At 40.1% G+C, this 14,477-nt stretch overlaps 1 protein-coding gene across 14 annotated transcripts in view; it reads right to left on the bottom strand.

The window, feature by feature from the left end:
* Positions 1 to 3,204: 3,204 nt before the first annotated feature.
* The window catches only part of BNC2 (basonuclin zinc finger protein 2), a 461,841-nt gene continuing 450,568 nt past the window's right edge, over positions 3,205 to 14,477 (bottom strand). For 13 of the 14 annotated variants that reach the window (XM_063594470.1, XM_063594471.1, XM_063594472.1 and 10 more), the window contains one exon: positions 3,205 to 13,298. In XM_063594470.1, coding sequence (XP_063450540.1) covers positions 12,638 to 13,298 — 661 coding nt within the window. In that variant the 3' untranslated portion in view covers positions 3,205 to 12,637. The remainder of the gene's footprint in view (positions 13,299 to 14,477) is intronic. The other variant, XM_055092099.2, reaches the window with a different exon arrangement.

Here is a 14,477-nt window from a genome sequence, read left to right as displayed (position 1 = left end):
ATAGTCTAACCCCAGAAGATCAAAATATATTGAACTTTTTTTGTAAAGATGATAACAGCCAAGAAAACAAAAATTGAAGTGAACACGATGATGAAGAGAGTAAAGAAAGATAAAGACAAGGCAGAAGGTGGCATTCATAAAAGTCCCAGCGCTGAAGGGAGAGGCTGTGCTTGCAGAAGAAAAAGTCTGCTAGCCAAGGTAAGACAAATTAAGACGGGTTGGTGAGGATACTCTGAGGCAAAGAAAATTCACCGTTATCAAAAACCCGTGCTCAAGTTAGGAGAGACTGCAGTAAAGAGAAACTTCCCTCTTGCTTCCATGGTTAAAGGGTGACTTAGAGTTCCTGCACTATTTCATTAATATACAAGTCGAGTGTTGCTAATACCAGTGGGGATGACAGACAGTTTTACTTTGTGAATTTCTGGTTTCTAATGATGCATTTGAGCTTTATTTTTTACAGCTGTCCTTGTCTTAATCCTTTACTTTTTTCTCCCTGGGGTTTAATGGTTTCTAGTTACATATCAGCATTTTAAGCAGCATGTTGCCCGTCAGGCAGCGCAAGGCTTCTGATGGTTATGGCATTTGGGTCACCACTAGTTCTCTGGAAGGACAAGTGCTCCTGTGAACAGCACAGCAAACTCCCTCGTATGATTGGAACATGGCACCGCAGGTTCAGGGCGCATGCTAGAAATCCAACCAAATGCCTTTTGCAAACAGCAGCTCAATGAGGATTCCTGCCATGAGGCAAAATGCTTGGAAAGTTACTATGCGCTGGCATCACTGGGTTTGGGGTCAGCATGCTGAAACCGGGACTCATTATGTTCCTACCATGCCAACTTGGTGCAATTAGCCTAACACGATAATTTCCTGAAGCCATATGTTGATCTTTAGGGGAGGGAAAGCTTCATACGCCTGATGGCTCTAAGCTCTGACTGGCATGTCCCAGCTTCCAGCAAATTTCTGTAAATCAAGATAACACACAGCAATCAAAGATGAGGTCGGATGGCCAGCCTGGACAGAGAGAAAACTTAGAGCAGGGTTATGTACTTGTTGCAGAGAGTGGGGCTTTTTCTTTTCTTTCCAAGGAGGGTTTCAGAGAAAGGTCATAGGGGTAGCACTGTGTGTAAGGCTGTTCCTCCCCACCCCGCCCCCACCCAAATCAAATCAACAGAAGGACCTAGAACACAATAAGTTATGTTCCAGGGCTGCATGGCCTGTATTCCCATTGGAGACCTATCAGTGTGAACTAGCACTGTTGGGAAATCTCCTCAGCTACCCCTGTTAATCAATACCTCTGTTCATTATACAGCTTTGATGAATATGGGTAATGATTGGGTGCCCAAGAGTCAGGTGACTAAAAATAACTGCTCCTTACTGAGGATCTATAGATTTCCCCCCCAGTATTACTTCAGGCAATTCAATATTCTCTGCTGCCCCTCTCCAAGCCTCCACCCATGCGATCCTCTCTAGTCTTCATTGATAGATCAGCTCTGGCCTCAGAGCAGCTTTATTAAATTAGTAGCACTTAATCTACTGTCATATTGTCAACTGACACAGGGCAAACTAGCAGGCGGCAAGCCTTCCAGTGGCTCAGGAGAGCAAGTTGCCACAACCCAGGCAGTTTTGACTAGCTTTGTGCCAAGAGCTGCCTTCATGGTTGTCTCTTCACTGAACAGGAGTATTTCCATCATTTGATAGCATTTAAAACAACTTTTTTTTTTTCCTAAGGAGAAGGAGGAGCTATTTGAGGGAGAATTCTTGCCGATTACAGACTTATTATGACAGATGAAAAGATCATAATTATACTTGGATTCCCTGCAGGAGTGCCTTAACACATCTGTGACATCTAATAACCACATGCCTCAATGGGAGGCTGACTTTTCCAAAGTTGCTTAACCTTTCATTTCTTTGCTGTCACCGAAAACCCATCTATGGGTGCTCAGAGAAATCAAGGAGGGAGACTCCATCAAGGCTAGGTGGCTGGCATCCCTGATGCTTTGGGAGAGACACTCAGTCAGTGATACCTGAGCCTGGGTAGCTCCCTACTGGGGGCCTGAGGGGTACAGGCAGCCTGTCCAGAGGCCTGGGGCCAGGGCATCGCTCTAGAGTCCAGGTAGCTTCGGTATCTTCGTTAGAGTCCAGGGAAAACTGGAGAGGCGGGTAGGACAACCTGGGGAGATTTGAGCAGATCTGGTTCTGCAGATGAACAGACAATACTAAATCGAAGGGGAGATTTCAGCAAAAGTTATAGTCTTGGTTAGTCTAATTTTTAACTTGGATTCGTTTAAGAGGTGGGGGTGATATTAAACACTGCTGAGTTGAAAGCACTTTTTATATAATTTCAACTTTTATCTTAGATACAGGGTGAACATGTGCAGCTTTGTGAGATGGGTGTATTGTGTTACACTGAGGTTTGGGGTACGAATGGTCCCATCACCCAGGTGGTGAGCACAGCACCCAATAGGCAGCCTTTCAGTCCTCGCACCCCTCCTCCTCTCCCCAGTGTTTACTGTTCCCACCTTTATGCCCGTGTGTGCCCAACGTTTAGTTCCCAAAACGCCCCTTCTCTACGCTTCATACCATAGTCCCCACGCAGGACGACAGGAGGCAGAAATGTTGCTGATTATGACATCTTTCCATCTGCCAGTTTTATTTCTAGATTATAACAAGGACAATTTGTGGAAAGTTGCTGCCAAGAGACTATAAACTGAAAGACAAGCATTCAGTGTGAAAAAATATGAAGTCATCATCCTGGTGGCTGCTGTCCACAAATTTGAAAGGGTTGGGAAGAAAATTTATTTTTGAAAAGCTCAGGTGCAAAGACACCTAAGTTCTTCCTTTAGTCTTCTTTTCCTCAAAAGAGCAGGGGCAAAGGCTTTGGGAAAAGGACTTCGGGAAAGTCACAGAAAAGGCATCCCTGATAGCTGTGGGAAGGAAGATGGAGGGCAGTGTCTGCTGTGCTCCACTGGGAGCGGCCAGGACCTCTGCAGCTCTGACCCAGCTCTGCCATCTGAGCAAAAGAGGAGCTTGGTCTTCCTGAGAAATCTATTAAATAATATAGTGGTTGAGCTTGGCTCTGAGTTCGCCAACAAGTGTGCTTAAATAAGGTGAATTACACTGTGAGCTGAAGGGCTGTTCGGTGTATTTTGTAAAGATCTACTGGAGCGTGTGGAGGTTTCTTGAAATCAAAAGGGTAAGAAGAGATCAGTGACTGATAAATCTTTAATATAAAAATTGTACAAGAATTTTGATACAAATTACAAGAGGTATTTGGACAAAATATGAATAAAATTCCATTTACATCCCCAAACCCTTATGCATTTTATGCAAAAGACATACTGTAGGCAGTTATAATACAGAAAATACAACCAAAGTAATAGCAAATTAAAAAATTTAATTACCTTAGACTACCAATAAAAACAAAAAGCAAAACAGAACAAAACAAAAATAAAACCCTTGTTCAAGGTACACACAGTATTTAGGAAGCTACCAACGTCACAATGATTAGATCAGGGTGATGCACACTGTCCCATCCCTTGGTGCAGTTACCTTTTGAAGTACAGACTTTGATTCTGTGGCAGGCTTATTGCAAGAGACTGGTTTTATGCAGATGAGAACAATATAAACAAAAAAAAGGAATAAACAGCTAAACTCTGGGAGAGGGAGAGGACATATCTTGGTGAAAATTCCTTTTCTTCAAGATATTTCAATTCCCTTTGGCCACTTTTGCTGTCAAATATGGAGGCTGAGTCCAATAATTTTGTTACTGGAGACACACCAATGGGTCTGGAGTAAGAAAGGTATGTGTTCTCCCAGCTGTGTGAGGGATCTTGCTAGTTCTAAAAGGCCTAGTCCATCACCAGCAGGAGAGAACAGAGAACTGGCTTTCCCAGATCCCCAACCAGCCCCTTCCCCTCACCTTTGGGGAGGCAGAAAAGCAGCAAGGACTTCATGGAAGAAGCCAGGCAGGGTGTGAGGGGAGAGGGGAAATGGGCATTTGCCTCACTTGGAAACCACCCACTGGTGTGTCAGTCACCCTCATACTGCTGAGTGAGCTACACATGAAAAGCCCAGGTCGTCTCAAGCCCAAGTCTTCTCCCCATTTCTCTACCGTCCTCACCCCTCTGACCTTCATGTACCCAGGTTTAGCTCTCCTGCATTCTTTATACTGGCACTGGCAGGAAAATGGTAAGATTCTCTGCAGGGCAGCTGAACCAAAGTTTGCACAGGAAAGCAAATGCACCATATACTAGAAATCTTAGATAGTCTTATCAGGTTAAGATATAATACTAGAACATCTCATTCACTTAATTCACGTTATGCAAACCCTGGACAGGGTAGAACACATGTTTCCAAAGCAATTAAAACCAAGATGAGGGAGGGCGTGTTCTACCTTCTTGCTCAAACATGATTTATTTTTTAAGGGGGGTTGCTGAGATCCGAAGAGCAAAGGGTGGGATTGAGAAAGACAATGGAAAAGTCAGAGGAGATTAAGATACACAATGAGAGGAATGGATTACTCTGTACAAAAACATGCAAAAATACTCCAAATTGGGGACTAGATTTAAAAAAAGAAACAGCCTTGGTTTATACATCTCAAGTGAACCTATTAACTCAGCACATTGTCTGGGAGCTCAAGAGCATCATACCTCATGAATCATGCTTCTCGCAGTGGCCACAGCACCGATTCACAGATGGGGTAGAGGATGCTTTGTCTCCTAGCATGGAAAAGGCAGGCAGTGAGGCTCCCACTGAAACAGTGCCAGGTCAGTTCACCTTGCAGGGACTGGCGCTTTCTCCCTCTCTTTTGAGAAACATATCCAGGGCCAGATGAATGGAGCTCTCTCACACACCCAGGGTCTCCCCAGAGTCACCTCTCAATCCTTGCATTCCATGACAGAAGTGGGCAGAGCCAGTTAATAATTGATGGATTTGCCATCTTAGCCGTGCATTATCTCAACATCACATTTGGCAACAGGAAGCCCTATAAAATCTTGGTATAGCACTTAGATACTCTCTCTTCAAGAAATATACTTTCAATACTATCTACTTCTCTCCATTTTTCTTAAAATACCTCTTTCTGCTCTTCCTTCCCTTCAAAGATTCTTTTTTTAAAAAGTGAAACAAAGCATTAAAAAAACTATTACAAACGTCCTTAAGCATCCCTGTTATTTTAGAGTTAAGGGGAGAAAGCTAATATCGGCGAGCAGAACTTGTGCAATTTTGGCAACTGGTTTTTCAATTAGGATTCTATTAAGATGTCTGATAAATGACTGTAACATATACATACTGAGGAACTTAAGAAGTATCATGTCAACTAATTGCCTTTGCTCGAACCCAAGAGTCCTTGCTCAAAGTGCTTTTCTTCCCAGTCCCCAGACTGGTTCATGAAATTATTTAGCACAGATTTGTCAACATAGACCTGTTACATTGTCTATCCCTAAATCTGCTGCTGTTCTCTCCTTGCTAAAGTTCATATGGAAGATGATACCGATACCTGCACGTGTCTTACCTGGCTGACTAATATCTTACTGAAATGTGACTGTTTGTAATGGGGCCAACTATCTTCTCTGAGATGCGCTGCGGGAAGGTTGGAAGGAAGCATGGCATCCCCTAGTCCCAGAAAGAAGACGCTTGATAGATCTTGCACTTCATTTAGTCACTAACTAGTCACTTTCCAAACATCATTTGAGTATTTCGATATACAAAAATAGCAGCCAATCTTTGGGCTCAAGGCATTTTGGAATATAACATTTTCATGTATTCTTCCTTTGTACCTTTGGTCCCCATCACTCGATTTTCTAAAGCTCCCTGTACTTGTACTTACCAAAGTTCTTCAAAGTGGAGAATTTACCTTTTACCCATAGGGTGGTCCTTGTTTTAACGATTAAAGTCAAAAGCCTGACGTCGTCTTTTTTAGATTGTCAGTCCAGTTTGACAAAAGTTAATCTATCATGTTACACTATGGATTTGGAGGGGTCATTGAAAAGATACATTTGTACACCTACATCCATGGTTTGATGCCAAGGATAAGAAAAAAAAATTACCACTGTTCATAACCAGTTTACAACATGTGCACTTTTTGAAGGGGAAGAAAAATATTTTAATCTTTTCCCTACAGATTAGGGGGCAATATAATCTTACTTATGCCACTGACTTGCAGGAAAATTTGCTCTAATTATAGGGCCACACCCATTACTCTCAAGATGGAATTGTAACACTTAAGTTTTCAAAGAAGCAAAGGATGCTGTCACAGACAGCGTCTCTCTACTGACCCTTTATTTAAGAAGTCATCTTGTTACTGTCCACTTAATAGCTGGAGAGGGCATCGAGAGGCAGCCTTGGGCTTCCCACAGATACAGTAGGTGTGTGTATGTGCTTGTATGTTAGGAGGGGAGAACAAGAGGGAAGGAGAGAGAGAGGAGAGAGAGGGAGGGAGAGACAGAGACTGACTGATTGTGGATGTGTGTGTACATCAGGGAACTCGATGGGAAAGCCTAGCCCTTGTAGTCAATTTCTCCTTCACAAGGGGATAAACAGGCAATTACGCATCCTTTTATATTTGATGGCCAAGTGCTGAACTGGAAAGCACACTATTAGTTTGTGTCCCTTCAGGGCCAGGGCAATAAGTAGCCAGGAGAGCTGGGCTGAAGCAGAGAGGGTGTTGTCTGCTGTTAGTGTGACAGTCTTGTCAGCAGCGTTCACATTACTGGAAGGTAATAAAGTGACAAGTACGTTATTAGAAAGATATGAGGTGAAATTGAACTGAAGCTTCTTGCTCAGCCCTGGCTTTTTTCTTTCCTCTTTTGTAATGGTCCACTATTTGTTACAGACTGAGCCTTGTCTTCATATCCTATATAAAAAAGATTTTTTTTTTCCTGCAGTAAAGGTCAAATGAATTTACAACAACACTTTAGAGGAGAAAAATAAAGATAGTTTTATGACAACTATAGTATGTTGCTCCAAAAATATATATAGCATTATAACGAACAATAATGCTGATCCAATTCAGTGTACATGTAAAAATGCTTAGTTTTTTTTTAACCTCCTGTTATTTGGATTTGGATTAAAATCATTTGGATTAAAAAAGATTTGGATTAATCTTTTGGATTAAAAGCATTTGTATTTTTCAACAAATGCCAAAAAGACAGTATGTGACATACAGTTATTGCCGAATGAGCACAGAAAATCATTTTGCGCAAGATGTGGGAAGGATGAGGATGATGAAACTACACAAGGAAGGACGGGTATGTGGGCAACAGTGATGACAGATAACTCACTGGTCAGTTGTACAGCTGGATTTACATAATACTTTTTGAAAATGACCATTTATGGTGAGCAACACTCCAGCTACAGGAAATATGCGACTCGTCTGGGACAGATCAAACATGACCTTAGTATTAACGCAAACAAGACTACCACATGTGGTTTATCTCTGAGGGAAAATATGAAGAGAAGTTAGTTATGTATACCTCATAGAACAGTAAATGAGCTCCCATTTTGATCAAGGTCTTTAGCCTAGTATTAATTACAATCATGGCTTTGTTGTGTTGCTACAGTGGCAAGCATGAGTAATGATCAAGAAAGGAATGATCCATGCTGGTGCCATTTGCACCTACTCTGTTAGGATGAAAACAAGGTGTTACCACTGGCCTTTTCTATAGCCTCGCTGACCCCTGGCATCTTTCGGTTCTCAGGGGATTCCAGCAAGACTTCCCACTCAAAAACAAAGCAAAAGCAACCAAAACCCCACAATTGTCGGCTCTTCCTGACCCCAAAGGAACTTCAGCTATTTCATGCAGCTGTACTTGCTTTCCTAACCCCTTCCTCAGAGCCGACTCACCTGGTCATAGGAACTCTGCAGGTCCCTAGTATCAATACGCTCTCCCCCACTGCGAGGCAGAGCTATGCCAGTCTTTTCTCTCGAGCCAACATTTCCAGCGCATTCATGATTTCCTTTTCTAGCTACCCCAAAACCAGGGCAGGAACCGACCCTCTACTTAGTTCTGATGAAAACACTGTGATCCCTCCAGTCTTTCTGGTATCTTTTATTGCTCATCTTACTCATTTAGATCCATCCCCAAAAAATAAACAATGAGAGGGAAAAGCAAAACCACCTAATTTAAATACTTCAAGTTTGGGAGGAGATAAGTGATTTTAAAGAATGAAATTCGTTTGTCATAATTTTTAAAAAGCAGCTCTTAAGAAAAGGGTGTGACCACAGGATGAAAAAAAGTTTCTTCTGGATGATTTGTTTCTTGATGATAGCAGATGTAGCGTGTCTTATGACAGGTGAATTTTATTTACTCTTAGTCAATCTAACCCAATGCTAACAGACCAGATACAAGTTAGGACTGCTCAGGTCAAGCTGTCAGCAGTTAGCAGCATGTCCATCTCAATCTGGTGACTAGCTTCTTTACGTTGTAATTGTCAACGGCCCTCATTCTCATTTGCTTGGCACATATCTGGGGTGTGTACAGAGAAAGGGGAAAAAAAGGTCACATTGTATTTGGTGGGAACCTAGTGCATAGTTTCTCCTGAGGAGAAGCCTCTGGAATAGCCCATTCTTGATATATTCAAAGTTTTTGTTTTTTTTTTTTTCCTTAGAGCGATGTATAATAATGGGGCTGTTAACCAGTTAAGTGCCTTTCTCCTCTTACTGGAAGGGCCTGGAAATTCATGACCAAAGAAATAACACTATGAGGACAGTGGCACCATTGTGCCAAAAAGGTTTTAAAAAATGTTTGCCATGTTGAAAAGGAAAACATTAACACCTTTAAACCTTTAAAAGGCATCAGGCTGAACAGGGCAGCTGGACTAAGATCTGGAATGAGTTACACTGGGTTGACTTATTTAAATACAATTAATATCAGAACAAAGAATGCCAAGGATTTTTATCACACTTTTAAACCAAATTCCTCATTATCTATCCTTTTTTTCTCTTTCTTTCCATAGCATGCAGATATTCCCGAAAGCGGACTAAACCTGATATTTACAAAAACATAGTTTTAAATGATCAAGACAGTAAGTTTCAACATCAGCTAGAGAACATGCACAGTCATACCGCCTAATTTTGTACCTGTGATAAACTCTGGCTAAAACCAATCACATGGGAAAAAGCTTGTTGGATGAACATCTACATCACTATTAATTTTCAGCCAGCATAGAATGCATGTGGCTTGAGAGAAACTGTTTAACAACAAAAAACTCCTATGAAAAAGCAAATGAGTAGGAATGGGCAAAGACGAGCTCAATGACTAAAATGCTGTTCTCTTTATCCTTCCTGTTTGCAAATAAGCCATGGGATCACCATCTTAACTAGAATTCTAGTTAAGTCAAAACACGACACTCAGGCACACACTCAAGAACGAGCAATACTTTGGAAACAGAAGAATTGTACATTTTATGATTTTCCATTGCATGTACTACATCCATCCACTCCCCTGTCCCTTTTAAGCAAATAGGCTTTATATTGGAAAATGTTATTTACTCATTTAGAAGGCCACCGTAACGACTGGGCACTTGAGGCACAAAAGTAGTAGCAAATAGGGGAGATACTTAAAAAGTGTCAGCTGTCCAGGACTTATTGCCATTTCTCTGACAAAACACAGGTGAACACATTCATGTTTCCAAGCAAGGGAAACTCTACTTCTAGAATCTCATTACTTCTGGACTTTTTCTAACTGGCTATACACATTAGCTTGGTTTGCAGCAAGTAACAAACATTTGTTCTAAGCCTGGTGCATTTGCTGATGTGACTGCCGACAGCTATGTAATTCACTCACGAGGGCTATCTGACCTTTTATTTGACATTAAATTAAACAGACTAAACATTGCTGTTGTACAAGATGAGTTCTAGTAACTCAACTGAGTGTAACTTTTCAAAGTTGCTGAAATAAAAATGTGTATTTATTTTCATAAAACTACATGTAGTCTATGCACACTGCAAAAGCCAGAGTTTCTATAATGTTTTGTTGGGATATTAAAAATCTTTTCCCACCCTTTTTGAATCTAACCATTTGGTAATGGGGCAACAGCACAATACAGAGAACGCTGAGAGGACCAAAATGTTTGCAAACAAACTTTCATTATTCTAGTTCAATCTTTCACAAACATACTGTACAGAGTCTTATATGATATAAAACAAAGGAAAACATCTGTCTGTTCAATTTAACACAACACCAAAATAAAGCAATGAAGACTTTGGGGAATTCAAAGTACAAGAAAACAAAAACGGTTATTACTAATTCCTCAGCTTTTTACCATAAACACTTGTCATTTAACATAGTGTTTGATATAGTTTCTTTTGTACTGCAAATACTTTTGGTCTTTCCTCCCCATAGAACAAAGGAAGAATTAAAATGGACCCCATAGCATCCTCTGAAGGAGGTGAAAAGATAAAGCTCCTAGACATAGCTAGCTTATCTTTAAGAATCTATTGTTTCTGAAATTTTCACAAACAAAAATACTGAATCCCCAACTAATGATGCTTATTTTGGGAAACAATAAATACTGTGAGGTACAATAAATCCTACAGGAATAATAACAACAGAAACATATTAACAGTTTCCTTTGGCAAATTTAACGGAAGTGAATGCTGATGTGAACATAGAAAAAATAATTACAAAAACATGAAAAATGGAAACGACATAAAAGTTAAAACAAAGGGATATTTCTAACTTTTAGACTGATGAAAGAAATGTCTGAGGCCATTAAATGCAAAAAAGAAATACATTCTCTTTAAATTATTGTGTACTGTTTGACAAAATATTCCTTGTTTATCTCTTCTTTTCCCCTCCACTTAAAGGAAAAAAAAAAAAAAGACAACAAAACAGTCTGCAATGCACACCCTAATGGTTTTGGCTGCAGACTGAACTTGAGTAAATATCATCATTTAGTCAGTATGTTGTGGTAGCTGAGGCTGCCGATGTGGTTAACCAGCTCAGGCAACATGTGTAAACATCGGAAACAAAACAAAACAAAAAAGGTTTGGAGAATAGTCTCTCTCCTCTTTCTCACTCTCAATTGCTTGGTTTCAGGCTTGCTTTCATTTCTCTCTGACAAATCGTGTGGGGAAACACAAAACACTAAACATTGAGAGATCCTGCTTTAAAACCCCCTTCTTCTGGCTTTTCAGAAAGGAGCGTTGCTCCATTCAAGTTTAGCACATGTTTTCAAAGCTTCCAAGTACTGCTGCTGTTAAATGCCTTTTGATTTTGTCTACCAAACAGGCCTGAATTATAGTACGACTGCAGAATTTGCAACAAATTAGACAGCCATACAACAGACCGACCCAGTTCAGAGGATTTCTTTTTAAAGGATAAGGGTTAGGGCCTTGGAAATGAGTGTTCGACTCTTTTGCTGTATTCATCTTTGTTCCGTAGCGGGTAATTTGGGCTTTTGTATCCTGAAATATTATCCTGCCTCTGAAGAATAAATGCCTTGGCTGTTTCACACCACATAATTTTGTTTTCCTTTTATGTAACTTAACGTATAAGCAAGAAGGATGCAATGTTGATTCTAATAACATTCGGCACTTGAAAGAATCACCAAGTGTTTTTTTAAAAAGCGGTTTTCTGGTGGCCAACAAATTGGCCTGTGGTTATGTTGAGTGACTAATTGTATTTTCTTTTCTGGAAACTTGTGCAAAGTTGGCAGTTTTGTGTTAACACTAATACTTTGTTTGGCATTTGTGCCCTATACTGACCAGACCATTTTTATACAAGTGAATTTTTTTTAAAAAAGACACTTACTGAAGTATGGCAATAGTTTAAGGATAAAAAAGAAGCATGGTTATTACACATCCCCTTGTAGTGTATGAAAAAAAGTGCATGACGGGATTTATGTACTAGTACAGGACATTTAAAAAAATCAGATCTGTGCTGTAAAGCATGCCAGCACCTCTTTAGCACTATATCTAACAGGTAGTAAAAACAAGACCATGTTTTTTTTTTTTTTAATGTGCATTAATGCTAACATAAATGAATAGAGCTAGCCAGCAAACTATCTTTTCCTGCATATCTAACAGCTGGATGTAACTGTAAAAATTAAACAAAAAAGTTAAACAACCATCAATACAATTGTTTTACATCAATGGCCTCTCAAGGCTAAATATTTACAGGTGAATCTGCCATGCTTTAATTGAAGATTCTTTCAAAACCTTAAAGTTCACAAAAGACAACTATAAGAAGTTCCTTTTTGTTTCTTTTTTCTTTTTTTTCCCTTTTATTTTTGCAGGCAACAGTCATGGGTACAACAAATTGTCTCTTTGGGGAAGACCAAGAATTATTCTGTCAAAACTGGGGCTAGTTGCACACTGTGTGTGTGTGTGTGTATGTGCATGTGTGCGTGTGTGTGTGTTTAAAGGGGTACTCTGTTTTCACCCTGAAATCAAAGATCCCACTCCTTTCCCAAAACTATAAAGGGAAGTGAAAAAAATTCAAAAGCACCTAGTGTTTATCTTGTTTATCTCAAGGAAATATGTGTGTGTATATGTAGCCACAGAGCATACATAAATGCACACACACACACACACACACAGACACACACCCCAAGTACATAAGCGCACAATGACTATGGCAGTTCAAACACGTAGGCCATCTGGTGAGAGCTGGCATTTGTAGTGTCCATTCTGAGACTAATCTACTGAAGTGAAGGGAATGTTTTTGTGGAGATTAGGGTTCTGACTGTGCCGATTTCGGCTTCGTACAGAGGAAAACATCATATTGCAACCTGGGACTTTGCACTTGTGCATTTCTCTCAAATGCACAGTTTTGTAGTGCACTCTCAGGGTCCCCTTGTTGCTGTACATTTTGTGGCAAATGTTGCACATGATCCCACCATTGCTCCCAGACAAGCTGCTGAACATAAGAGATCCTGAAACTTCAGCCCCTAGGCTGCCAGGGAGGGCAGGGGCCTCGGCCTTGTGTGCCGACTCCCCACTGTCACTCGCCCCGTCAATGTCATCGAGAAGAATCCCCTCATCGCTGCCTGCGTCGGATTCTCTGGAGGAATGGATACTGCTGCTGGACTGGAGGCTGGAGGTGGTGCTCAAGTCAAGGACCATGTAGTCCTCCGCCATGCCTCTCCCATACCCGTTCAGGTGGGAGTCTTCAGTCCCTGCGGGAGAGGAGGTGTCTTCCCTGACATCGAGCCCCATGGGGTGCTGGGCACCATATATCTTCACCAAAAATTCATCGCGGAGGTCCTTGCTAAGGGAGGCCTGCGACGAGTCCAGGCCCATGTCATCGAGTTCTTTGGTCAACAGTTTACGATGTAGGTTTATGTTGGCACTGTGTCTAGGAAAACAAGAGGGAAGGGGGGGTAGGTGGATAGAGGGTGGGGAAGGGTGAGAAAAAGGAAAGCATTTTAAAATTGATTCAGCTTTCACTAGGTATCAAATAAGCACATTCACTTCTAATTACACCATTATAAAAGCAAGCATTCCCCTATATCCTCAGGATCTGGGAGTTAGTGGTGGTGGTGGGAGGTGCAATCAGGGGAACTTTCCATTAACATTATTTTTATAAGAGAGTTGACTCTGTCAATGGTAGGATGAATGCAAACCCATGCACCTTTTTCTCAATGATTACTCTGTTAGTTTTACTATGTAGCAGCATCAGCTGCAGAGAATTTCATGGCAGAGATTTTAGAATATATATTAAATAGGATAAAAGAATAGAAACTTTCTGCTTGTCTAAATGGAATAGTCTAAATTTACCTAAAAACAAGAAAAAATAAACATCTTTTCTATACAGCACACACTTTATTTTGAGGTACAGAAAAAATACATTTTTTAAAAAAGTAGTCTAGATAATTTAGATATAACTTCAAAAAACAATGAAATCTTCTGTCTCTACCCTCCACATTTCAAGTTTTAATGAAAAACAATAGCTTAACAGATTAAGCAATTTGAAATAGGGTTACAGACTGTCTTTTAACAACATGAATGCCTTTTCTCAGAATGATTTGGGAATCCCAGTTAAATCTAATAATAAAATACATTTACTTTTTAGAAGTATGTGCATTTTAGTGTCCAAAATATTTTCATTGAGTAATTCTACTTTAAAATTTAATTCTTTAAGACAAAAACGGAAAAACAGAAACTTTTAAAAAAAATTAAACCCACCCACCTTTTTAAAAAAAATCACACTGAACAACAGAAAGAAAACTCAGAGGTACAAAAATTAAAACACAATAAGTACAAAAAAATCAAGCACCACAATAACATAGGGTTCCTTTACTTTAACAACTGGAACCCATACTTCTTAGACAAGCAAAACTTTTATTCTACTCACTCAGTGCTTTGCTTGTATGTATGTATGTATGTACATACACATATACATATTTTTATATATATATATATAAAAAGACAGGATTTGTCCCAGAGAACCCATAGGGACATCATGATTTACAAAGCCTGATATGTTATCATCTATCTGGAAACATTGTCTTTGTATTTATATCCCCCATTATTT

This window comes from Pan paniscus, chromosome 11, assembly GCF_029289425.2.
Source record: "Pan paniscus chromosome 11, NHGRI_mPanPan1-v2.0_pri, whole genome shotgun sequence".
NCBI lineage: Eukaryota > Metazoa > Chordata > Mammalia > Primates > Hominidae > Pan > Pan paniscus.
Note: the sequence above shows the minus strand (reverse complement) of the source record. Positions and strands in the feature narration are given on the sequence as shown.